Here is a 24,666-nt window from a genome sequence, read left to right as displayed (position 1 = left end):
TCGAGACATCACCAACATCGTTCCATCGCATCACTGTCGATATGCACCGGCGCTGGATTGGCACCAACCATCACCGGCAAATCATACCCGCAGGGGGCAGTTTGGACAGGAACCGCTACTACTAGTAGTACTATTACTGCATGTACTTTGCATGTACTCGTATGGGCATCTTCTGCAGCAAGATACCATATCGATCCACAGACGCAGCAGCTTTGTTCGAGTCTGTCCAGCTCGCCGCCTGCCATGGCCAACCAGGACCCTGCATCGTCACAGTGCGACAGCTGCGAACAAGGCACACATCTCGCAAACTCCAGGACCAAGGCTCGAATCGGCCGAGGCGATTGGCTCAAGATGCGTTCTCCGCAGCCACCGCACGCGAGACCAGGGTCGTGGGCGCTTAGAGTCCAGCCGGTCGGCCAACCACGAGCGATTCTCACATCAGCATTGTCACGCCTCCGAGGGCGCCACAAGCCGCCTATTGGCCTGCCGGCACAACTGGAACGCAGTCCGCCTCGGTTTCTTTTGCTAAAGTCCAGAGGAACTTGTCCTGTCGAGGTAACTGTGCGTTGTTGTCCCGCAATTTGGAGAGAACCTGTACGAGGTCTGTACGAATGCTCGACCTCTGTGCTACCCAAGCTAACGTTCAGACAGCTCGACTAGACTCCGGATTACAGATATTACTCCTCTGTCGGCCATCGCGAAATGTCTGCTGTTTGTGGCTTCGAATAAGCGTGGCGTTTGCTGGGATAAATCAAACAAACACGAGAAAACTGCCAAAATCTCAGCTAGCATTCCTGCTAAGGAACAGCTATCTGACCAGCCAAAATGTCGTTACCAAAGATGCTGCCGTGCTCAGCTCGTAAACTGCAGGCAAAAAGCAGACACCCGCCTCTGTGGAACTACCAGTGGGAGACCAGAATCGGAGGTATTCGCATACTATGTATGTATGTACAAGGATCGCCCATCTGCAGCCCAGGGCCGGGGTCCCTGATTGGGCCAGCCAGCGCCAAAAGAGCTGCTCGAATCACAGCGGGGAACAAGAGACAGGACCAGCGGTTCAACATCTCTTGGCCACTCAGCTTCCTTCGCCTATTCTCCTGCTTCTCCGCTAGCCTGGTCCCCGTCTCGGGTGGCGTCTGCCCTTGTCCTTGTCGAGGGAGGGGGGAGGAAGGAAAAGAAGCAGTTGGGCGGCTGCAATGGGGCCGCTGTTGGTCGATAGAGTGTGCATACTACTTGGTGCCAGGGCGGGCCTTTTGTCGTCTTTTCGGCCCCCAGAGACCATCTTTAAGACCTGCTGGTTGCGCACGCTCCTCTTTTCCATCTCTTCTTTTCGCTCTTTCGACTTGCTGGTTGTCTTTGAACTCTGTCGACGACAACCGAACACCGGTGGCTGCTGTCTCAAAGGAAGCCTCCTCGACACTCTGTCTATCTGGCCAAGAGCTGAACTTGAGCTCGCGATCCGAGCATCTTGAAGCAGCCGAACATCGAGTACAGGAGAGAGAGAGCGACTGGTCGGGCATCTGGTAGCTGCCCCACACGGAAAGTGATCAAAGGCAAACCTACAAAAAGGTCAAATCGAGACGACATCCAAATCGACGTTGCAGCCGACCTTCGATATTCGAGTATATACGCACGCAATTGCCGAACTTGATCCCTCTTCTCAGCCCGAATAGATTCTCGAATTCGTCAAATTCGAGCTGCATATAGAAAGACGGGAGAAATCAAATTGGTCTGGACCAGGGCAGCGATACAATCCGCCAAGCCCGACGACGAAAATACACCCGCTCGAGGCGTTACACAGATATCCATACACACCTGCACGCAGACAACACCGACATCATGCGGCTTTCATTACTCGTTACGCTCGCCCTGACGGCCCTCATCGAGGCCCACACCGTCATGGTATACCCGGGATGGCGCGGCAACAACCTCATTACCAACGAGACGTTTCCCTACGGCATGCAGTGGATGTATCCATGTCAGTAGCAACCCCAGACTCTTCTCGCCGCTGCCATGGAAACCTTTCAAACCAAAAAGCATCGTCACTAACATGCAAGAATAGGCGGCGGCATGGGAACGAGCAGAAACCGAACGTACTGGCCCACCACCGGCGGCGCCGTCTCCTTCCAGCCCGGCTGGTTCCGCGGCCATCTCCAAGCCCAGCTGCAGATCAACCTCGGATACGGCACCGACGGCCCCGACGGCGGACCCCCGAACATGTCCAACATCATGGTCAAGCCGTTTATGCTCCTCGGTCCAACGAACAATCCCTACCCGGGGACGGTCTGCTTGCCGCAGGTCCCTCTGCCTGCTGGCGCAAACGTCTCGGCTGGAGATAGGGCGACGATTCAGGTTGTCGAACAGGCTCAGCACGGCGCATCTCTGTACTCTGTAAGCTACTCCCTGATGGATGAGACGATGTATCTTATTACTGAAGCTAATCGATCTCGAAATCAAACAGTGCGTCGACATCATCTTTGCCGAGCCAGGCGACCCCCGCATCCCCATCGTCAACGAGACAAACTGCTTCAACTCGACGCAATTCGGCTTCGCCCAAATCTACACCGTCACCACGCAGGAACCCTCCCTCGACGTCATCGCCTCCACGACGACCGGGTCGGCCCCGAGATACTACAGCTGGGCCGGCTGGCTGCCGCTCGTTGCCGGAGCGATATGGATGGCTTTGTGATGGAAGAATCAGGAGACACAGTCACATCTCCCTTCTGATGTCTTTTCCCTCTCTCATTCTTTGCCTGATAATCCTCCCCTGTTCCTTTTTTCTTTGCGTATGTATGTGTGTGTGTGGCATTCGCGTAATTCTTCCAAGATATACCCCTGGATCTTACTCTGTCGACGAGAGTTGGTACCCTCCCCCTTTTTGAAGCTATACTTTCTTCCTCTTGTTGTCCAGCGTAGCAAGCAGGACATGGCGTTGTCGGCGTTTTACGAAAACCAAAGGGCGAGGCCACGTTTGATTATTCACAGCCTGTATATCTCACAAATGTTACTTTCAGATGCTCAAGCTCGAAGATGATAGTTTTCTACGAAGCGAAACCTTGTATATAGAGCGTGGTTTATATACTCACGTACTAGAGAGCAATGCGATCTCTCTCTCGTGCTAGACTGCCTTTGTTCATTATGCATATGCTCCCATAATCATCTGGAGCGTCTTGTTTATCGCCTGTCCTTATTCCTTCACTTCCATCATCTGTTATCCTCCCCCATCCTTCCAGAGATTACCGAGGGATCAGATTCAGACATTCAGTCGCCACGCCCTTGATCCTCTCTTCGGAGCTCTTGTTCGCCGCTCCTTGAACCCATGCCGCCACGCCAAGGCTCTTTGCTTCGTCCTTGGATGTCGACAAGATGGTGCCGAGCGCAACGAGAGCTCGATACAGCGTCTCCGAGTCCGTCTGATCCTTGAGAACAACCCCAAGCACAGCAACCAGGCGTCGCCGTTGCTCCGGAGACAACAGCTTCTCCTTGTTAACAAGGACGGAATAGTTGATCGCCACCGTTGTCACCGCTACGAGGACATTGCGGTTGAGTTTGCCAATGGGCTCGCCTCCTTTGATGCCCGTGATACGTTCCAAGAACGAAATAGCCTTGTCCGCCTGTGAGCTCATGAGGCTTCGACCGTCGGCTGATCCAAAGAGATTCGCCAATGTCCGAGCACCCATCATGGCCGCGTGTTCGTTAGGTGGAACATCATCGGGAATCGACGAGGCAGTGGCTATGTCCACAAGGGTTTCGCCCAAGGGGCCCTTAAACTGCGCTGCTATGGGGAATCTGGCCACGCAGCGCAGCAGGTCAAGACCAGCCAGTCGATCAGAATAAGGCCACTCGGTGACAATCTTCAGGATCACATTGAGCTCAGGGACTGCGATGGCCTTTGAAGAGTCCAGCGCTGCCTTGACTGATAGCAGTGTGCTCTCTTCTCCTGGATTCAGGGCCACATCTTTTCGACCAGAAGAAATCATAGTCTTATTAACGTTTGAGACCTTGTTTAAGATGGCTATTAGATGTTAGCATATAAATCTTATATTATGTTGGCGTAAAAGGCAACCCACCATCGAGTTTTGCCGCAGAGATGCTGATATATTCCTTCTGCGGCAATACCTTTGCTGGACGTGACTGAGAGTCCTCGCCGGGCCGGTATCGTGACTCAGTGCCATATGGATCAGGTCCAGAAGAAGGGCCAGATTTTCCAAGAGTAGCTCCCTTGGTGTTTTCAGTGATAAAGTTGGCCACATTGTCCAGATAGGACAGCGGCAGCTCATTGTCGTTAAGGAACTTGGTCGCTCGCTCGTAAGGGTTCTCAGAGAGATTGTAGGGTAGCTTCAGCGGTGGTTTTCCGTCCTCAATGTCGACGTCGAACACGTAATCGTACGATTGTCCGTTGTATTCGACCTTCTTGCCAGTGCTGCCAACAGCATCCACCACGGTACCAACGTTGATCCATTGCTGCTGTGCCATGGACCACGTATGAGCCGTGACGTTGCCGTTGCTCTCCTTGATCATCTGGACCTGGCCCTCCTTGGTGCCTGCCTTGGAAGTCAGAAACTCTGGGCCTGGCAGTTTTTCCTTGTTGATGCCCCCAAGCTGCTGCTGAGGGATGGCCGAGGCCTTGACGGAGTCTTGGAACTCTTTGAGAGTTGCATCATCTGCCATTGCTTCCGATCGCCTGGTGAAAATTCGCGCTATGCCGTCACTGGCGCCAGTAATGATATCTCCCGTCTCAGCGTTGACAGCAACCGTCCACACCGATATGGCCGGGTGCGTGATGGTCTGGATGCACTCGGACCCCTTCCATATTCTGACGGTTCGATCCTCGCCGGAGCTGACAAGCTCGCCAGATGGCAAACTGGCCAAGCTATACACAAAGCTCTCGTGGCCATGGAGCTCGCTCACCTGCTGGCCGTTGAGCTTCCACAGCCGCAGGGTCCCGTCGTTGCTCGCACTGGCAATATCCGCGCCGCTGGGGTGGCCCTTGGGAACCTTGCACAGCGCCCGAACAACATCAGGAGTGTAGATGGTGGCTGCGGGCATGACCTCGCCGCCTTTGCCCTGCGTCAGATCGAACACGCGGATGCTCTTGTCTGCGCAGCCCGTCACCACCGTTGTCTCGTCAAGAGCAACAACGCTCCAGACAGCCATGCCCTCATGGCCACCGAGCATCAGCTCAGTCTCCCACTTGCTCAGATTCCACACGCGAGCCTGGCCGTCCCAGCCGCCCGACACGAGGTATGTTCCCTTGGGGGAGACATCCAGCGTACAGACATTGTGCGCATGGCCAATGAGAAGGCGCTCGGCGTTGTCTGTTGCCAACGAGTTGGGCGATTTGACCTCGATAATAGTATCCTTGCCTCCCGACACCACGAGGCCGTTGGGGTGTTCTTGGTTCGGAGGGAAGAAGGCTACCGTGTTGACGTATTCGGAGCCGCGGCTGATGAGCGTTCCCTCAAAGGCTGGCGGGCTTGTTTGTGTGCGCCGCCATATCCTGACGGTGCAGTCTCTGGAGGCCGAGAGGGCGAAATCGGGCGAGGGAAAGCTGACGGCGCGAACCTGCGGCAGGAAGAGCAGTCAGCAAAGTAGTACATCGTGAGTAGAGGACCCTGGGGGGGTTCGTACGTCAGCCTCGTGGCCGAGAAGCTGCGCTGAGAGCTTGAATTCGGCCATGCTTCTGGCAGGCTGTGGTGGGGTTTGTGTTTCGAGTGACGATGACGACGGAGGAGACGGCAGATGAAGAGAAAAGAGAGAAGTAAGGACAAAGCAGTAGCTCTTCCTTGAAGTTGGCTCGACGTGGCCTAGAGGTAGCAGCGGAATTGCTTTGTCAGGCGATCTGGGCGTTTGCAGAGGGAGTGGATGACGATGGAAGCTTGGAGATGGCGGAGGTGATTGTTTGGTGCAGCTGTTTCCAGTTGGTCATCGAGGGAGCATTCAGTACGTACCCCGGCTGTTGACTGCTGCGAGGCCCCACCAGCCACAGCACAGCACAGGCACAGGCTTCAGTGGGTATTTTAGCGGGCAGCTCCAGCGAGGGGTCCTGGAGCTTTGGTAAGCGGCCGAATGTGGCTTGCGCCCTGCACCTCGGGTGGCCTTGGAACCGCGGATAGTCGAGGGGCTTTTGAAGCTTCGGATGATACTCTAGAATTTTTTTTCTTGAGCAGATGATCAACATTGCAAGAAAACAATCAAGAGTTATCAAGACTATACCAGGATTCAATTCTATTGCCTTCGGCCTGGGAACAGCTGCTACACCAAGCAAAGAGCCATCCTCGCCACACCAAGTAAGGTAAGGTAGGTGTACCTTATCTGCAACCCCTCCTTTTGTGGCGGTGTCAGAGCCCAAAGTACAGCACTTGCCATAGCGCCGCTCTCCCGCTAAACGGTCAACAGGGCAGTCGACAGTCAACAGCTACTGTTAGTAGTAGCACCTGCCTAGTGCCAGTTGCCCAACTGCCCCGCCTTCCCCAGCAGCCGACAGAAATCATCATCCAGATCGCTCTACGTCTCCAAATCTTAAATCCTCAATCCCATCAAAGGGGCTGCCGGTGATCGCCTCTCTGCCCTGCCTTGCCTTACCACTTCTCCCCCCAGACAACCCCCCCGAGACGCCGGGCACAGACACTCTCTGGCATCCTGTCCTTCCGCTTATTGGCCCTGTTTCTCCCGCCGCAAGCCGCCCCAACACCCTGCATAGCAGGTTCGAGACCACTGCCCTCGACGCGATCCGATCACTGCAAGCTGGACACCCTCGTCTCTGTCCACGTCGGCTACTTTATACTCCTCGCGCTTTTCTCTTCTTCCGTCTTCTCTTCTGTCCTCGAGTTCCAGCATTGCAGCCTCTCCTTCACCAGAGCCGGGCCTGTCTGCGTTGCCTAGAGCGTGCTGCCCCCTGATCCCAATTCTACACGTCTTTGAATTTGAAACACTTCATCCAGTCCTTCCTATTTTCCGGCCGCTTTAAACTCCCAATCTCGATCTCTATCTACTACACGCAGACAACGATAGTCTGTCAGTCTCTACTACAACATCCGCGATATACCCTACGACCATCATGTCGTCCGAGGCTCAGCGCCAGTACGTCCCATTGACGTGCCACGGTCACTCGCGACCCGTTCCGCACATTAGCTTCTCTCGACTTGAAAAGGAAGACAGCTACTACATGATTTCGGCCTGCAAAGGTGAGCAGCCCTCAATTCTAGCCATACGTTATGCAACCCTTTGACCCAACCCTAACCTTGGCATTTACAGATGGCAATCCGATGCTCCGCGACGGTGTGACGGGCGACTGGTATAATTTCCTCTTGTGCAACCCTGCGATATAGACGGCATCCAAGCTGACCTTGTGCGTCAGGATCGGCACTTTCATCGGCCACAAGGGCGCTGTCTGGCAGGCTAGACTGAGCCCCGACACCTCCACGGCCGCCACCGCGTCTGCCGACTTTACTGCGTACGTGACACTTGAGATGTCTCTCCCAGTCCTACCTTACCTCTGCCCCAAGTGTAAAGACTGCGCGTGCCTAACACGTCTCTATAGCAAAATTTGGGACACTCACACTGGTGAGCTTCTGTACACGCTGCAGCATGAGCATATTGTCCGCGCTGTCGCGTATCCGCCTGACAACGCCGATCTTGTGGCCACTGGCGGCATGGAGAAGAAGCTGCGTGTCTTTGATTTGTCTGACGTCCCCGGTGCTGGACGTGGCGATGCCATTACCATCCCCGCCACAGCTGGCTTTGAAATTGGCGAAGGCATCCACGAGGGCTCCATCAAGTTCATCTGCTGGACTCAGGACCCCAACGTCATCGTTACGGCCTCGGACAAGACTATTCGCTGGCTGGATCTTCCCACCCGTGCCTGCATCCGCCAGGAAGTGCTGGACGGCGAGATCCGCTCTTGTGAGATGGTGTCTCTCGCTCCTGAGTACGCCTCTGTCACGGACATTGGCGGTGGTAAGCCCGTGCTCGCCGTTTCCGCCGGCAAGACTGCCTATTTCTGGGGCGGTCCTCGCGCGATGGAGGAGCTGAAGCGCATCGTGCTTCCCTACACCATTGCCAGTGTGGGCCTCGACGTCAAGGGCCGCAAGCTGGTGGTCGGCGAAGAGCCCGGAACCTGGGCCAAGGTCATCAGCTACGACACCGAGGCGGAGCTGGACGTTCACAAGGGCCACCACGGTCCGATTTGGTCCATTGCCTTCTCGCCCGACGGCAAGCTATACGCGACGGCCTCGGAGGACGGAACCATCAAGATGTGGAAGAACTGCGACGGCTTCTACGGCCTGTGGCGAGGCGGACCTGAGCGATCTACGGACTAGAGAGAAGTCGATCGCAGCTTCACCTCCTCCTCGGACGCGGCGCGCACCTCGAGTCGATGCTTCACGCCCAACAGCAGCCGCGACCTCGACGACGTGTCTGTCGGCTCGTCTCTGGCGCAACTGAGCGAGAGCTCGTCTGCTCGCCAGAACCTAAACTCTGCTGACGAGGCGTCCAGCTGCAGCCGCGGTTCACGACGCCGAAGCCCCTTCCCATTCAAGTACTAGATGCTGCTTTGAGAAGCAAGCATAGGGCTGGAACGGCAGGAATGGGACACTCGTCGGGGCCGCCGTCCTTGTCATCGCCGCCGCCGCGATGCCTGGTTCCATGTGTTCTTATATACATGCTTATGTGAACAGCATGTAGTTCCACACATATTTTGAGACAGCTCCATTTTTGAGCCATACAATCAGTAGCTTATTTGATGGCATATCAAATGGAAGAATAAAGACAAATCAGTCACCTTTCCATTATGTTCCTCTAATGCTGTAGGTCCCCAGCGTATTCGATGCTCCAAAGTATGCAATCTTCTACCTACCTACCTTCCTTGCCTAGTAGTACCTATGTATTCCTCTGTGGTTGTGTGATTTATACCTGGGTTGGCTTCAAATTGGAATGAAGATACCTACTACTAGTACCTAGACCACATACATGTTGCCCTTATTGCGGCCTATGTTTTCGTTACCTCGCCTATTCTAGGACTTGATAAAGCATCTTGTTGTCTCCCTGCAACGCTTCTCATCATTCCTTTCCCCCCACAATTGTTCTTTCTTAATTGCTCTCTCTTCATCTGATTGCAATCATTAATTCCACGAGAGGCTTACGGCACGCGAGTTGTTGGCGACCTCAATCTATCGTCCTTATGTACCTACCTATAGGGTACGCAATGTCCATCGTGCTCCTCCCATTACCATGTGCATACTACTAGGTACCTAGTAGGTACTGTAGGTAGGTACCTACCTAGGCCCGCGCCAGGTACAGAGTGCTCCGTGACCCCTCCGCAAATCGCCCAGCGGCCGGAAAAACGTTGTTGCAACACGCCCGCACTCTGCCCCTCCCCCTCCATTTGCCCAGCCAAAAGATTGAGTCACCTCGGAGAGGCGCCGATTTCGACCAAAAAAAGAGGCTGCGCCAAAACCATCGTCAAGTCCAGCGTCTCGAAAGACGACAAACACAAGCACGACCGCAGCATCATGGCTCCCGTATCCGCTGACTCAGCCGGCGACCTCGCCCACGAGGTCCTCCAGGCATTGGCCAACACCGACCAGATCCTCTCGACCGAGGCCTTCCCGAACGTGCCCTTTGAGACGCTCAAGGCCGCCCTCGATCGCCTCTCCTCACGGTCCATGGTCGTCTACGAGCAGATTGAGCGACAAGAAGCCATCCTGGAGCCCGAAGCCGAGCAGATTGTCGAGCATGGAAGCCACGAGGCTCGCGTTTTTGAAGCCGTTCACAAGGCCCTTGGCGGTCTCTCGATCCAGGACCTGGAGACGACGATTGGCGACAAGAACGTGACCAAGGTTGGTCAAGGAAAGGCCTTCAGGGAGAAGTGGATCAAGAAGGAGGACAACAAGCTTGTTGCGCTGGTTAGTCTTGGCTTGAGATGACTGACGGGGAACGGGAATCTAACCTGGAGTCACTTCCCTCTCTAGGTCGACTCGATCGAGGACGTAACGAGGTCGCAACTCCGTGTCATCAAGGAGACCAAGTCGCACGAGCCCAAGGTCATTGCCGATCTGAAGAAGCGAAAGCTGCTCAACACCGCAAAAGTCATCTCCTTCAAGATCTCCAAGGGCCCCAAGTTTGCGCTCGAGATAGTCAAGGAGGAGACGGACCTGACGGCCGACATGCTGGCGTCTGGATCATGGAAGACGGCAAACTTCAGTGGGTGCCAATGAGAGGATGGCTACCTATGGAATGTCACTTGCTAACAGGCGTCGCCGCACACAGAGCCGTACAACTTCAAGGCCTTGGGCGGGCACCAGGTCGCTGGAGCTCTTCACCCCCTCAACAAGATGCGACACGAGTTCCGGTCAGTCGAATAGCTGAAGAACTATACCTCAGAGAGCTGGCATGCACTGGGATTCTAACACGTCTTTCCCGGCAGACAAATTTTCTTCGAGACTGGCTTCACGGAAATGCCCACCAACCAGTACATCGAGTCTGGCTTCTGGGTATGTATCGATCTACACAGCCCTCGCTTCCGGCTCTTTCGAAATCGAGAGAGGATAAAGAATGCTAATGTTTGAACTGTATAGAACTTTGACGCTCTTTTCGTTCCTCAGGTAAACATACACTTGATTGTTCAGCACCCCTGAAGCACCACTAACAGTAGAATAGCAACACCCTGCCCGAGACTTGCAGGATACCTTTTACATCTCCGACCCCAAGACGGCTGGCCGGCCAGGTCCTACCTCTGCAGACGACAAGCAGAACTATGACGAGTACTTTGAGAACGTAAAGCAGGTGCACGAGAATGGAAAGTACGGCTCCATCGGCTACCGATACCCCTGGGCCGAAGAGGAGTCATTAAGGTAGGTCTTTCTAAGCGCAGTCATTCCCATGGACCCCTGGGCTAACTGGAGATAGACTTGTCCTTCGCACTCACACAACCTCTGTTTCAGCAGCCATGCTGTACAAGTTGGCGGCGAAGAAGGGCCCGGACGGCCGTGTGCCTCCCGTCCGTTATTTCTCCATTGACCGCGTTTTCAGGTAACAATCAATGCTTTCAATTCACACGTGTCAAATATCTAACAAAGTGCCCAGAAACGAGGCTGTGGATGCGACACATTTGTGCGAGTTCCATCAGGTAGAAGGTATGATACGCTGGACAGAAGGATACTTTGGTATCTGAGATAGAAGCTGACAATGACATAGGTGTTATTGCCGACTACGGACTGACCCTTGGAGGTCTGATGGAGTTCTTTGAGACATTCTTTGCCAAGATGGGTCTGACAGAGTGAGTGAACCCCTTCCAAATCAGTCCAGTGTGTGACCTTATACTAATATGCTACTATAGCCTCAAATTCAAGCCAGCGTAAGAGACGATTTAGTTTCGCAGGATACTTATGGGAGATTGCTAACAACTTGCACAGCTTCAACCCCTACACAGAGCCTAGTATGGAGCTTTTCAGCTACCACAAGGGCCTCAAGAAGCTCGTAGAGGTAGGGCAAAACCTAAGTATGACAGGAGTGGTTTGAAAGCTAACGGCGAGTCCGAGTTTAGATTGGCAACAGTGGCATGTTCCGACCGGAAATGCTCGAGGCCATGGGCCTGCCCAAGGACCTGAGAGTCTACGGCTTCGGTCTCAGCTTGGAGAGACCGACGATGATCAAGTATGCTATTTCAAATATCCGCGAGCTGCTGGGTCACCAGGTAGATCTCAACTTCATCGAGAGGAACGCTGCTGTACGATTGGACAAGGACTAGAAACTTGGTCAAGACGATGATGATGATGCAGAGGGAGTATAGACGAGGACGATGAATCAGCCAATGTGAAAGACACGGCTCATCAGGAAAAGCGATGAAAGCGAAGAAGAGGGAAGAGGAAGAAAAGAGAAGCAAAATAAACAATGACGGAAGCCCGGACAATTCTGGAGCGTCCCATGATCTTGTCACGATATTTCCATCAGACAGAAGCAGCGATGTAACGACTTGCTTAGTCGCAGAATGCAAAAGCAAAACACCTTTATGCACTATTCTTTGGAATCCGAAGACCCAAGACTGCTGCACTGCTATTGCGTTTCATGATTTCTAGTCTCCTCTCTGCTACTAGATCGAGCGCGGCGTCGCCTTGTCTCTCGGTTATATGCGTGTGGTGGAGTAGTGGCATGACGCCAGTACCCCCCCTGGCATCTGGAAAAAGTTGCCTACCTTCAAGTCATCGCGACTCGAACCAGCGGAGCTTATGAATCCAAAGCCTCAATTCCGATATCTCCGCTTCAGGCTTGTGTGGTGGAGTTTTCGCTGGATAGCTCTCGGAGACATTTTGATGAGGCTTGCGGCTTTCTCTTCGCCAGGGGCTGGTCATTGGAGAAGTGATGTGTCCGACAATATGAAGAAAAAAAGAGAATCTGAAGCAGTATAAATCAATCGATTTCCTCGGGACTGACTGACTTCTGCATTCGATCGAAGACTAGTATTCCATCATCAGTCGGTTTCCGATTCCTCCTGTGTTAAGCATATCGTCAACGATCAAACCGTCTCAACATGACTTCTTGGGCCATCGTCGGAGCCGCTCGCGGCATCGGAGTGAGTGACGAGAGGCCGGTATTGATGCTTCGGCTTTGTTTCATACAGCTGACTGGTGGAAATAGTTTGAATATGTAAAGCAACTGGTGCGTGGAAGATGGCTTCTGCCTATTGTTATTTGAATATCTTCTGGCATCGTTTGCACGACATGAGTACTCACCTACTCGGCAGTCTGCCAACCCAAACAACACCGTGTTTGCCTTGATTCGAAGCCAGGCAACAGCTGGTCCAGTGAACGAGCTGGCCGCCAAGCGCAGCAACATCAAGGTGATCGAAACGGATGTTTCCAGCCTCGACAAGCTGAACCAAACAGCGGAGAGCATCAGCGAGGTCACGTCAGGCAAGCTGGACGTCCTGATCTATAACGCCTACTCTGCTGGTACCGACGAAGGAAAGCTTCTGCCCCCTACTGCTTTGTGAGTATTCGACAGTTTCGCCCGCGGTAAATGAGAGGCATCAGAGGCTTACTTCGTCAAGTCATGGAAAAGAGGACCTCTTCAAGCGAGAGGTCAACGAATCGGCAAGTCATCTTTGTCCTGCGGAGACCTTTATGAGCGTGTATTGACTTGCTTCTCCTTGATAGTTGAGCGTGAACCTCTTCCAAGTCGTCAACACGGTCAGCGCCTTTCTCCCTCTCATTGAAAAGGGTCAGCAGAAGAAGATCATCTACATCTCGTCGGGAATCGGGGATATTCCCACCACCCGCGCCACCGAATTGCCAAACCTTCTTGGCTATGCCATCAGCAAGGCAGCCGGCAACATTCTCATGGCAAAGTACGCCGTGGATCTGAAGGCCAAGGGCATCCTCACACTCTCGCTAAGCCCTGGCTGGGTGGAAACCGACGCTTGTGAGTCCCTGTCGATGGCGAGGGGGCCGTCTCGACTGGCGTTGAAACTGACATATTGCAACTCTAGCTCGAGAACTCTCCAACTCGCCCGAGGTCTTCCAGTGGATGCTCTCATCGTTCCAAAAACTGGATCCCACAGTCAAGGGCATGATCTCGACCGAAGAATCCGTCAGCGCTCAGTTGTCTGTTATAGATTCGCTCGACGAGAAGCTCAGCGGGGCTTTCGTATCTCACCGGGGCAACGACCGCGATTGGTTCTAGATTCATTTCTTCAGCTTCCAAGTCTAGTGCAATCCGTAGAGATCGGGAGCATTGTGGACGACTACTTACATATTGAAATACAAGCAGTATAGCGAGGAAAGAGAATGATTACCATATTATGTGGGAAAAGCTTGACTGGCCAAGTTCAGCCTTTCTGCTTACCATCTGAATCCGTACTCGGAGATGTTGGTTTCCTATCAGTGCCCTCGTCCGACAATCTATCCAGGCTCTTCATCGATGGTGCCAATCAGTTGCCTCGAAGCTGTCCAGCGAATGTACGTAGTAGGTTCAGGGGTGTGATGGCCAACCTGACGCTTGGTGAATGCTCCAACGGTCATTCATCGGAAGCACCCATCCAAGTATCACTTCGACCATCCCATCCCTTTACCCCAGACTGTAAGGGACCCCTACATTGTTCGCCTCCACCTTGCAAATTTCCCCATGCGTCATGCGTAAGTTGGAGCGTACAACTGGGGCTGGCTAGGACGCAATAGTCAGAGCGCTGGAAGATCTTTCGGAAGAAGATTTGAATTCCTCTGTTATTATGATTCTCTCGACACGCCTGCTATCCGAAATTGCCTGGAATCGAACTAGTAAGCCCAATGTGAGAAGCCAACGTCGCGACATAGCGCTATGGGCGGTTGTCAATGGATTGCAAACTCTGTCAGCAACATTTCAAGTGATCATTCCATGAAGATTAAGAAGGGAGGTAGATGGAGCATACCTGGACATAGCACTGTTCAATGCTGAAGGCTGTCTGAGGAGCCTCAGATCATCGGTCCTGACTGCTGGATGGAGGCCAACTGCCCGAAGTCCGCTGGATTGCTGGATTGCTGAAGAGGCCTCTCTAAAGAATTGGCAGTCCGCTTGACGTGGGACCGTGGACAAGAGGTGGTGGTGGAGTTACCGCAATGTACTGATATTCATACTCACCCTGTTTACAGTTTGACAGACAGTGAACCAGCAAAAGCCTCCATCAGTCTGACCAATCGCTGGGCGTCGGATCACTGAAGTATATATGTCATGATTCCATGGAGTGGTTGATAAATGTCATGTACCAGTCGATGTTGGGCCGGTTGAAAAATACCGGTCATTGCAGGGGTTCGATAGAGTTGGAGACTTCTGCAGATGATCTGCCCCTTGTCTGTGTCTTCGGGTAAAATTGATTTTCGGTTGCAACAGGGTCTATCGTCGAACATTTTGGTATGACTGGAGTCGATAGTTCGTTTGTGCTGACCGTGAGAGCAGTTTAGGAGCCGTGTTCTGTTGATACATGCATACTATCATGAACTGAACATGATCAAATCGTGTCTCGATCGTGATCTCGCGGTGCGTTCGCTGTTCGGCAGGGGTACTTTTCGTAGAATTTCTGGTCTATATTTGCGGCGTCGTTTTGGAGAACTGTTGGATTATTCAGAAGTCAGATGCGAACAGGATCATTCTAAGAGTAAAATCCGTCTCCAGAAAGCTGACATGCATGCTTCTTACCAAATGAAATTCAGATAGGTGTGATTGCAGTATGGCACGAGGAAAACCCCCCCAGCGAATGGGCCAGGCTGCAGTGTAGAAGCTGTGATGTTTCAATGGAGCAGATGCATTGAGGCCTGATATAATGCAACCGTGAGTTGTGACTGGTGCTGGAAAGGGCAAGTTGGCAGCTTGATCAGGCGAGATAATGCGAGCCATGCGAGGGACACCTCACGGCACCTTCAATGGCAGAGGAGGCGGGGAGAAGAGGGAGACGAGACAGAGGCAACGTGAAGAGATCAGTTGAGACGGTCCAGGGTGAGGCACCTGGTCAATCCTAGGTACCTTGGGTAAGTATATCTGAGCGTCTCTCTCCAAGCAATGGACGTCGGATATCGGTGGGTACCTGTATATCTTATATCCTATGGATATACAACACATAGACATCGTAATGGCACCGCGCCGTCTACCTAGGCGCTCTGTGGCTACTAGTTCCTGTAGGCATGAGAGTCTGAGCACCCGACACTCCGCCAAATTGACGAACCAAAGGGTCATTGCTCGAGCAAGAATTGAATTTCCGGAGACGCCTATGCGGCGTCAATATCTGAAGGTGATGTACTTTAGGTAGGGCAATCTGTAAAGACCAAGGTAGTAGTCTGGTTGGGTCATAATTGGAAGGCTTGGTAGTGTGAGTGTCGAGGCCCTGTACTGCAATCGTTCTCCCCCACCCCTCCCCCCTGTAAATGTTCACCAGCATACAGGCACCCAGCAGCTTCAGTGAATTGGCCTCCCTCTACTTGCTACCTACATACAACATAAGGCAACAAGGCAAATGCGAACCACTCGCAGTTCGCAACTCCAACTTGGGTACTACCGCATCCGATCGACCCAATACCTACATACCTACCGCACTGCAGGGAGCGACACGCATGGAGGTGTTCAGCGGGCAAGTATAAATACCTGCCTGATTCCCCATCCATCTCCTCTCGGCCTCTGTCCCAACCATCGTCTCTCACATTCTCTGCTTCATCCATCAACCTTACTGAGCATCGAAACGCTGGGCCAGAATGTGGCAGCATCCACCTCCTCGGCCCATCATGCCCAGCTGCGGCATCTTCTGCGTCGACAACGGCATCAAGTTTCTCCCCATCGTCTCTCTTGATGTGCACACTTCCATCGTTGCGTCAACCTCTCGCACAGTCCTCAGGCAGACGTTTGCAACCACCGGCCGCCCCTTCAGGAACGTGCGGTATGCCTTTCCTCTCTATGATGGCTCATCGGTCGTCGGGTTCCAATGCACCATCGGATCACGCACCATCAAGGGCGTCGTCCAGGAGCGGGACGAGGCCAAGCAGGCGTACAACGCCGCAGTTGGGCGGGGAAACACGGCTGCTCTGATGGAGCAGTCGCTGGAGGCTTCTGACGCCTTCGTCACCTCTCTGGGAAACATCCCCCGCCGCTGCGAGAGCGTCGATGTTGAAGTCACGTACCTCGGAGAGTTGAAGCATGATGCCCAAGTGGATGGACTGCGCTTCACCGTCCCCACGAGCTTGGCCCAGCGATATGGACAGCATTCCATCACCGGCAGCGACGCCATTACCTTCCAGGGCGGCAAACACATCAAGATCACGGTGGACGTCGATGCCTCTAGCGGTTCGGTCATCAAGAACATCCAGTCACCGTCGCACCCAATCGCTGTCAGCATTGGCACTCTGTCCACGGCCGCATCTGATCCGCCATCTCTGCAAAGGGCCCATGCTACTCTGGCTCAGGACGCGGTCGTGCTGGGCAGTGACTTTGTCCTTCAGGTTGTCGCCACCGGTCTTGGTGACCCAATGGCTGTTCTCGAAAACCATCCTACAATCCCAAACCAGAGAGCGCTCATGACGACGCTCGTCCCAAGATTCAACCTGCCGATGGAGATGGCCGAGGTTGTCTTCATGTGTGATAGGAGCGGTAGCATGGCAGACGGAAACAAGATGGGCAACGTCATTGAAGCCCTGAACATCTTTCTGAAATCTTTGCCCGTCGGCGTCAAGTTCAACATCTGCAGCTTCGGCTCGAGCTATTCGTTCTTGTGGGAGAGGTCAATGACCTACGACGAGGCCACCTTGGATGCTGCCACACGCCACGTTGTCGGGTTTGGGGCCGATCTTGGCGGTACGGAAATGTTCAAGCCATTTCAGGAGATATTCCAGAGACGCTACAAAGACTTGAACCTCGAGGTGATTCTGCTCACCGACGGAGGGATCTGGGACCAGAAAGAGCTGTTCCAGCTCGTTGATACCCATGTGGTCGAGAGCAAGGGAGCCATCCGAGTCTTCGCCTTGGGCGTGGGAAGAGACGTCAGCCATGCTCTGATTGAAGGCGTCGCGCGAGCGGGCAATGGCTTCTCCCAGGCAGTGGCAGAAGACGAAAAGATGGACAAGATGCTGGTGAGGATGCTCAAGGGGGCGCTTACTCCGCATATTACCGATTATTCTCTCGAAATCAAGTATGGGAGCAGGGACGCCGCCCCGTATGGAGAGACTGCCGACGATGACTTTGTCGTCATTGAAAGAGTTATGGACTCACTGACGTTGGACATCTCACCCTCCTCGGATACAACATCAGAGCCCCCTCCGCAACCCATGTCACTCTTTGACCAAAGCGTCCAGGACTCGGACTTGGAAATACCCACAAGTTCCAACTCCGTGACCACGAAGCTCCCGTCCGTGACGGTTCCGCAATATCTTCAAGCTCCCTTCCAGATACCGTCGCTTTTCCCATTCAGCCGCACGACTGTCTACGTCTTGCTTTCCGACGCAACGCCAGACTGCCAGCCCAAGAGCGTCATCCTCAAGGGCTCCTCCACTTACGGGCCAGTTGAACTGGAAATTCCTGTCAGGGTCCTCACCGAAAAGGGCACTACCATTCACCAGCTGGCGGCACGCAAGGCTGTCCGCGAACTCGAGGACGGCCGCGGATGGATCTTTCACGCCAAGGACAGAGATGGCAAGCTCTTGCAAGAGCAGTTTGAGGGCCAGTTCAGCGATATGGTGAAACAAGAGGCAGTCCGCCTGGGGAAGCAATATCAGGTTAGCGGCAGGTGGTGCTCCTTTGTTGCCATTCAAGATGATGATGTGGACGACGACGCCAAGATGAAGCAACATAAGACAGAGGAGGCAGACGAAAACGGAGAAGGCAATGCTGGTGGTGACGACGAGGACATTCCGTTTGACGTGACCGCACAACAACAAGCCTCAGCTCGTGGCTCCCCGCCGTCAGCCTCTTGCAGGATGGGGAAGCGCAAGCATGCGCAATCCTTCGAAGCACTCGAGGTTGAGCCCCCTTCGACTCAGCAGCCGCCCATGTTACAAGGCGCTGGTCAGCCAAAAAGTCAAATTCGTTACCTTACCGGCGTTATACACAACCATCAAGGCACGCTTACGCAGGTTGCTACGCCAGCTAACCAGTTTCAAGCCATGGCAATGCGGGCTAATATAATAGCTGCCCAGCAGGCTGCTCATCAGCAGGCTATTCGACAGCAAGCTGTTCAACAGCAGGGTGCTCAACAGCGAGCTGGCCAGGGTCATGGCATTTCTATGTCAGCCCCTCAAGGCGCCAATATGATAGCTGCCCAGCAGGCTCAACAGCAAGCCGCCCAGCAGGCTGCTCAGCAGCGAACCTTCCAGGGCCAAGCCATGCCTACGTCGGCTAACCAGATGACGCCTCAGATGTTAGCTTTCCTGCAGGCTAACCAGCAGGCTGCCCATCAGGCTGCCCAGCAGGCTGCTTACCAGCCTCAAGGCATGTCTGGCGGACCATATATAAGACAGACGGTCAGGAGAAGCATAACGGTGGTCCAACAGCAGGCGTCCTCACCAGAAGATGTTCAACAGCAGCTTGCTGCTGCTGAGCAGATAATACGCCAGCATCAAGCAACAGCCGCCGCCGGCGCAATGACTGAGATCAATGGGGCGAATGATGACCAGACGGCCAATCTCCGAGCAACTCTGGCTGCCCAGAGAGCTGCCGCGGCCCAGCGCGCTGCGAGCTTGCAGCTCCATCAACAGTATCAGCACTATCAGCAGATGCATGCGACGCAGCAGCAGCAGTATATGCAGCAGGGGCCTGCTCCGCTTGTCCTGAACCACCCAATGGGCGTGGCTCCCGCTCCTGGATACATCACCTACCCGACTCCCAATCCCCTCTTTGGCGGCGATGGTAACTCTCCCTTACTGACCCTGACTACTCTGCAGAACTTTGCTGGCAATTGGCAATGGGACGTGAGGCTGGAAGCTGTTTTGGGGATCACAGAGGAGCTTGCCGCGGACAGGGTTCAGCTGCCTGGTGATCAGAGTCCGCAGGAGACGGACGTGCTGGCAACGCTCTGCGTCGTGGTGTTCTTGAAGAAGAAGCTGGCGTCTGAACAGGAAACCTGGGAGCTCCTTGTTCAAAAGGCAGAGGATTGGCTGGAGCGCCAAAGGGGAGCGGATGTCTTCGAGTGGGAGAGGATTGTGGAGGATCAGCTCTTTACGGAATAGGGCAACTCGTGGGAGGACAAGCCCGGAAAGCAGGAGATGCCGGGGAATTTGATTGTGGTGTTGTCTTGAAAGCTGCAAAGGGCAATGGTATCAAGGACATTTCGGAACGACTTAGTAGTGTCAAGGTGCAGATTCTCTAGTCCTGCCAATTGCTCTTTTTTATTGAAACGTAACGAATAATGATGAACGGCTCTCTATTTGTATCTACAGTACAACTCCAAGGTTATTCAACCCCTTGCTTTCTGAATGGCAAGCTCTCCCAGTCTGGCAGGCTCCTGTGAAAAAGCATCTAGGAACTTGAGATGTGTCAATTCCGCCATTGTTAGCTTTCGTATTGGGATATCCCTAAACAGCGTAGGGGCGCTTTTGAGGATCTCGAGGTCCCCGGCGGTCGACTCGTCGAGAGGATTAGAGATCATGTTGGAGAAGAGGGCGAGGATGGCGGTGATGGGATAGAAGATGACGATCCTGGGGCGAATCACAGACCATTAGCAATTCTTGTCCATGATGGGTGGCTGCGTGGACACGGAGAAAGGATGGCTCTCACCAGAAGCAATCGTCTGTTATGACGTGAAGGGCAACACGCAAATACCTGACCGTCGACCTGCAAGCGTCAAGAGAGATATTGAAGCTAGATTGAACGCCTTCGTGGTGCGTTTCCGGTGACCGAGTCTCGCATCTTCCACTAGCCCGATGGACTATCGCGACGAAGTGGTAGTAGGCCAGCCGAATCATGGACGATTGCATGCTCACGTCTGCGCTCACGGGCGTCGTTTCACCAAACGTGAGTGTCGGACGGATATCCGGCGGAATGGACAAGCGCCACTGCTCGAGGGACTTGTCGAGAGTGCGGATGCTCTCGAGCAGCTCGGACTGCGTCTTGCAATGGGCCATGGGCGAATAGAGGGCGTCGTATGCGCGGGACTTAAGCTGAGAGAGACGGAGATCCCAGGGGTACATGGGGACAGTGTTGTTGCCGAGACCTGGAATGATAGGGCTCTGGATGTGACGGCTCTGCATCACAGAGTAGTCAGGAGGCAGCGTAAGATCGCAGTGCAGGTCTAGGAGACAAGAAGGCTGTCCAGTACGGATGCATAGGTCTTTGTCAATGGCGTAGCAGGTCCAAAAGAGGTCGCGAAGATGATGAGCCAGGTTGCTCTTATCGTAGAGTTGCGAGGAAGTCGGCGATCCGTGGCTGGATGTCGATGACGAAGGACATCTCGGTGTAGTGGTGTAGTCGGGATTGGAGTGAGCATTGAGGGCGAAGATGAGCCGTGTAGCGATGGAGATGAAGAGGCCAGTGGACTGAAGATCTCCTAGGAAGTAATAGACTATGGCCTGTTGATCGAGTACACATCCATTAGTGAGTATTACAACCCAATTCTAACATGCTTGACGATTGAAGAGATAGTCAATAATTCTAGCATAAGGTAGAGAGTTGGAGGGATCAGGGGTACTATTGATGGATGTAGGACATACCATTGTGACGACCGTTTGAAGCCCATCCCCCGTCATGTCTTGCATAACCTGGGGTATCATCGATGTAGCAGCGGCCACATATGATTCGCACGCCATTGTTGCAGTGGAACCATCCTCAAACCTCAAGATGGATATCAAGGCAAGAAATGAATACACACAAGCTCTAGAAGAAGCAGCAGAATGAGAGTTGTGTGACTGGTAAGCCGAACAGAGAGTCCTGCTAAACAGACATTTGCTCAAGACGGGGAAGACGAGGCAGACAAACGAAGAGCAATACGTGGCAGCATGCCGTTCGACTGTCGCCCTCGGAGGAAGCTCACAAGGCCGTTTGTCGTTCATAGCTGTGTCCAAATCCAGATACAGACGTCTCGGGTTGTGCCACTGGCGGCCGAACGAGCACAGCGTCCGCGGTGTCATGCAACTGCCGGTACGGGATTCGATCCATGCCCGGCCCCTTTCGGAAAAGAGTGGGATGCCAGTGAAGGACGTGACATTGCGTAGATGAGGATGGAAGGAGTCCAAGTATTCTGTCTGAGCGTCTAGCGAAATGTTAGAGAGGAATCATGAGCACATGTAGACAGATCGAGGATGTATAAGCGAAGGAAGATGGAACTGGCACTTCGAGGGCATCGTGAGGCCAGATTCGAGAGATGAGAATGCAAATGGAATCAAGAGCCTACCATCGTCATGCTGGGATAGCCGTTGAGTCAAGATGGCCTCCATGCGGGTGACGGAGTCCGGCTGGGAGTTCCTGTCTGGGCTTTTTGACACATGTCAGTGAACAAGGCTCTGCCAAAAGGCAGACTTACCCGAGCTCTCTGCCGAAATCGGGTACGAGATTCAAACGAGGGAACAAAACAAGGATAACTTCACCTCTTCCTGTTCCGTTTCTTGTTGGGTTTGCCCACTAATCGACTGTATGTGCAGGCTAGATCATGGTGTCTGCACCAGTTGCATTGCGGAACCTCGGCATCGCATTGGATCTGGTGCGTCCCTCAGTCAATTTTTCTTTTTTCGTAGATTAGGACTCTCAGGAAGCTCGCAGCCCAATGCCCATGTCTGTTGGACCACCTGGAGATGGAACCAAAGTGGTGGAATCACACCTTTCTCCTCGAGCACGAATCACACGCCTTCGCACGGCGTCCCCTGTTGGAGCTGCGAGGGGGTCCAGCCGCCATTGCTTGCATCATCGCCAGGCACGGCTTTATTTCGCAAGTCCTCGATATAGATCCGTCGAGGTACAAGGCGCACAAGGATTGTAAGATAGGTAGTTTGGCGGGAATGGTGAGGTAGCGGAAGATCGAAGACTCGGGATTGACAAGACGCGGAATCTGGAGAGGCTCTGGATATTTGACCGCTGAGTCAGCGGGCTTCGGGTCAGCCCCGACTTGCCCCCTTGCGAGAAACATCGTAGTCCATCCCTCCTCTACTGAGGGGAGAGACAGTACGTGAGCCAAGGCCGTCAATATCATGCTACTATGGCATTTGTACATATCTTCTCAGTTCAAAGAAGCAACGAGGTCAATGATTGTTCCCCAGAAGGGTTTCCTTGCATATGGGCAGGACTCTCTCAAGAAAATCACAGGGGAATTGGTACGTCACCATCTTTGTTCTTCTACCATCTTCAGTACCTACTTAAGCATTCACTGAGAGAAAGTACCTGGCATCGACACCTTGAGCTGCTTGACTACCTACTGTCTCACTGTTCTTCAGATACCTGACTCTTCCTTAGCTTGTCCTCCGCTGACGATCCCACCCAATTTCCTGGGAGCCATTGCCCCCATTTTTCGCTCCTGGAGAGCCTCTCGAGATATCCTACCGATCAGGGACTGCAACAAAACTAGATCGCTATGTCTGGTGGAGATGAGCATCCCACATGTATGGCCACCTTTCTCCCGTCCAGTCAGTGCTCACCACCGAGATGGCCCGTCTCCCGATTCAATCTTGGCCATCAGCTCGTCCTTGTGCTCCCGGATGAACTCGTCCCACGTCTTCAACGACAGGCCAGGGATCTAAAGCGGCTTTCCGTCAGCATTCCACGGCGGCTACGCACTTCTACCTAGGCAAGTGGATGCTCACCTCCCTAGCCTGGACAAGGTCGTGGCTCGCATACACGTTCCCGAAATACTCGAACATCAAAAGCTGTTCGGTAAAGTCTAGAGCAGTCTCTGGTGCCAGGCCAGCTGCCTCCAGTTCTTGTTGGAACTGCTCTGGGGTTGACTTCTTGTACTCGAACGGAATCACGAGTTCTAACAGTGTCCTTGTCAGCTCTCGTGGTTCCTCACCAATGACAACCTGCATCACGGCAACCTACCGCTCCCAAGCCTAGATAGCTTTTCGCCCTCCGATAGTCCCTGTGACCAGAATGCAATGGTCCTCCCGAAATACTTCGTTTTGTCCTCCACGACGGCCCGAACGAGCTTTCCGGTGTCGGTAATGGCGACGTTCGGCAAAATCGTGTCCGCGGAGAGGGGAAACTCGCGTACAAGTTTTCCCGAGATCTGCTCCCAAACAGAAGATCAGTCTGACTTCGTCTGTGGTACTCTGGAGAAATGAACAAGGCTTACCTGACGAGGCAAATACCGCTGGGGATAAGTCAAACAATTCTCGAAGTAGTTGGGAAACAGAATCGTCGTCGTCTTCTCCCACAGCTCGGGCTTCTGCGTCTTGATGTATTCCGTCACGTCTGCCTTGCTCTTCCAGTGGTGCACGTGGTACAATCTCCCTCGAGAGAGCTCCATCGGGTCAGGAAGAGCGCTCCATACAAAGTGCTCCAGCGTGGGGATCCTGGCAGCGGCATCGGCCAGGGCCTTCCCCTGAGCGACTTCCACGACCTTGGATCTCGAGGCCCAAAAGTCTGTCAGGGCAAAGATAATGTTCGCCCCGGCAAAGACCTTTTGCAGAGCTTCGTGGCCGAGATCGAGGTCTGCGGCCTGAACATCGACTCCTTTTGCGGAGAGAGCCAGGGCGGCCGGCTTGGAGACATTGCGAGTGAGGCCTCTAACCCGATACTGGTCGGGATACTTGAGGAACTCATCGACAACAGAGCCTCCCTATTTTGCACCAAGTTAGACAATACGTTAGCGGCAACTTCTGGAGATTAAAGGTACGAACCTGCAGGCCAGTGGCTCCAACGACGACGATGGTTCTGGGGGACATTTTCAGGACTTCCTGCTTTTCAGTGCGTGATAGATGAAAGTGCTTTGAGCTGCTGACCCAAAAGGTTTCCATCAGGTGGAAGACGACATCCTTATATAACCCAACGCCACCCCTGACCGGCACCGTGGGGGTTCTCGACAATTACTTCGATTGATCAAGTCAGCGGAGATTGTACATCTTCGCTTTGCCGAAGACTCATTGTCCGGACTCCTCACGAGGTCCACTTTCTTCGGACATGCCTTATCCATCCTTTGCCTCAAAGAAAAGAATAACAGGCCAGTCCCTAATCTTTGAGTTACAACCCCTGAGGTCACATCAGGCTCTTGAAGCGCCGGCTGCAGATTTCTAGCTTATG

At 53.5% G+C, this 24,666-nt stretch overlaps 8 protein-coding genes across 8 annotated transcripts; 5 read left to right on the top strand and 3 right to left on the bottom strand.

The window, feature by feature from the left end:
* Positions 1 to 1,545: 1,545 nt before the first annotated feature.
* Positions 1,546 to 2,689, top strand: TRIREDRAFT_21982 (uncharacterized protein; the record flags this gene model as incomplete). Its single annotated transcript, XM_006963964.1, has 3 exons — positions 1,546 to 1,978; positions 2,063 to 2,391; positions 2,462 to 2,689. The coding sequence occupies exons 1-3, from the start codon at positions 1,840 to 1,842 to the stop codon at positions 2,687 to 2,689; spliced, it is 696 nt and encodes a 231-aa protein (XP_006964026.1). The 5' UTR covers positions 1,546 to 1,839.
* A 547-nt stretch (positions 2,690 to 3,236) lies between these two features.
* TRIREDRAFT_59168 (uncharacterized protein) lies at positions 3,237 to 5,679 on the bottom strand (the record flags this gene model as incomplete). Its single annotated transcript, XM_006964048.1, has 3 exons — positions 3,237 to 4,015; positions 4,071 to 5,565; positions 5,632 to 5,679. 3 exons carry the CDS (start codon positions 5,677 to 5,679, stop codon positions 3,237 to 3,239), a joined length of 2,322 nt encoding a protein of 773 aa, XP_006964110.1.
* Positions 5,680 to 7,060: 1,381 nt separating this feature from the next.
* TRIREDRAFT_105891 (uncharacterized protein) lies at positions 7,061 to 8,321 on the top strand (the record flags this gene model as incomplete). Its single annotated transcript, XM_006964200.1, has 4 exons — positions 7,061 to 7,187; positions 7,258 to 7,297; positions 7,361 to 7,456; positions 7,544 to 8,321. The coding sequence occupies 4 exons, from the start codon at positions 7,061 to 7,063 to the stop codon at positions 8,319 to 8,321; spliced, it is 1,041 nt and encodes a 346-aa protein (XP_006964262.1).
* A 1,122-nt stretch (positions 8,322 to 9,443) lies between these two features.
* On the top strand, positions 9,444 to 11,749 carry TRIREDRAFT_121143 (phenylalanyl-tRNA synthetase; the record flags this gene model as incomplete). Its single annotated transcript, XM_006964199.1, has 12 exons — positions 9,444 to 9,905; positions 9,972 to 10,203; positions 10,270 to 10,351; positions 10,427 to 10,493; positions 10,578 to 10,604; positions 10,660 to 10,853; positions 10,909 to 11,031; positions 11,086 to 11,135; positions 11,197 to 11,278; positions 11,339 to 11,356; positions 11,415 to 11,484; positions 11,546 to 11,749. Exons 1-12 carry the CDS (start codon positions 9,513 to 9,515, stop codon positions 11,747 to 11,749), a joined length of 1,542 nt encoding a protein of 513 aa, XP_006964261.1. The 5' UTR covers positions 9,444 to 9,512.
* Positions 11,750 to 12,529: 780 nt separating this feature from the next.
* On the top strand, positions 12,530 to 13,680 carry TRIREDRAFT_105888 (uncharacterized protein; the record flags this gene model as incomplete). The annotated part of the gene is made up of 4 exons (XM_006964198.1): positions 12,530 to 12,571; positions 12,743 to 12,987; positions 13,160 to 13,419; positions 13,487 to 13,680. The coding sequence occupies 4 exons, from the start codon at positions 12,530 to 12,532 to the stop codon at positions 13,678 to 13,680; spliced, it is 741 nt and encodes a 246-aa protein (XP_006964260.1).
* Positions 13,681 to 16,244: 2,564 nt separating this feature from the next.
* TRIREDRAFT_76690 (uncharacterized protein) lies at positions 16,245 to 18,269 on the top strand (the record flags this gene model as incomplete). Its single annotated transcript, XM_006964197.1, has 1 exon — positions 16,245 to 18,269. A coding segment is annotated over one exon (2,025 nt), but the record flags the coding sequence as incomplete, so codon positions are not given.
* A 1,631-nt stretch (positions 18,270 to 19,900) lies between these two features.
* On the bottom strand, positions 19,901 to 22,135 carry TRIREDRAFT_59760 (uncharacterized protein; the record flags this gene model as incomplete). Its single annotated transcript, XM_006964047.1, has 5 exons — positions 19,901 to 20,141; positions 20,221 to 21,011; positions 21,153 to 21,691; positions 21,833 to 21,903; positions 22,026 to 22,135. Coding segments are annotated over 5 exons (1,752 nt in total), but the record flags the coding sequence as incomplete, so codon positions are not given.
* A 927-nt stretch (positions 22,136 to 23,062) lies between these two features.
* TRIREDRAFT_59582 (uncharacterized protein) lies at positions 23,063 to 24,311 on the bottom strand (the record flags this gene model as incomplete). Its single annotated transcript, XM_006964046.1, has 5 exons — positions 23,063 to 23,164; positions 23,232 to 23,401; positions 23,467 to 23,656; positions 23,720 to 24,205; positions 24,267 to 24,311. The coding sequence occupies 5 exons, from the start codon at positions 24,309 to 24,311 to the stop codon at positions 23,063 to 23,065; spliced, it is 993 nt and encodes a 330-aa protein (XP_006964108.1).
* Between the last annotated feature and the right edge of the window lie 355 nt (positions 24,312 to 24,666).

This window comes from Trichoderma reesei (genome assembly GCF_000167675.1).
Source record: "Trichoderma reesei QM6a unplaced genomic scaffold TRIREscaffold_6, whole genome shotgun sequence".
Classification (NCBI taxonomy): domain Eukaryota; kingdom Fungi; phylum Ascomycota; class Sordariomycetes; order Hypocreales; family Hypocreaceae; genus Trichoderma; species Trichoderma reesei.
This window is presented reverse-complemented; position numbering and strand designations above follow the sequence as displayed.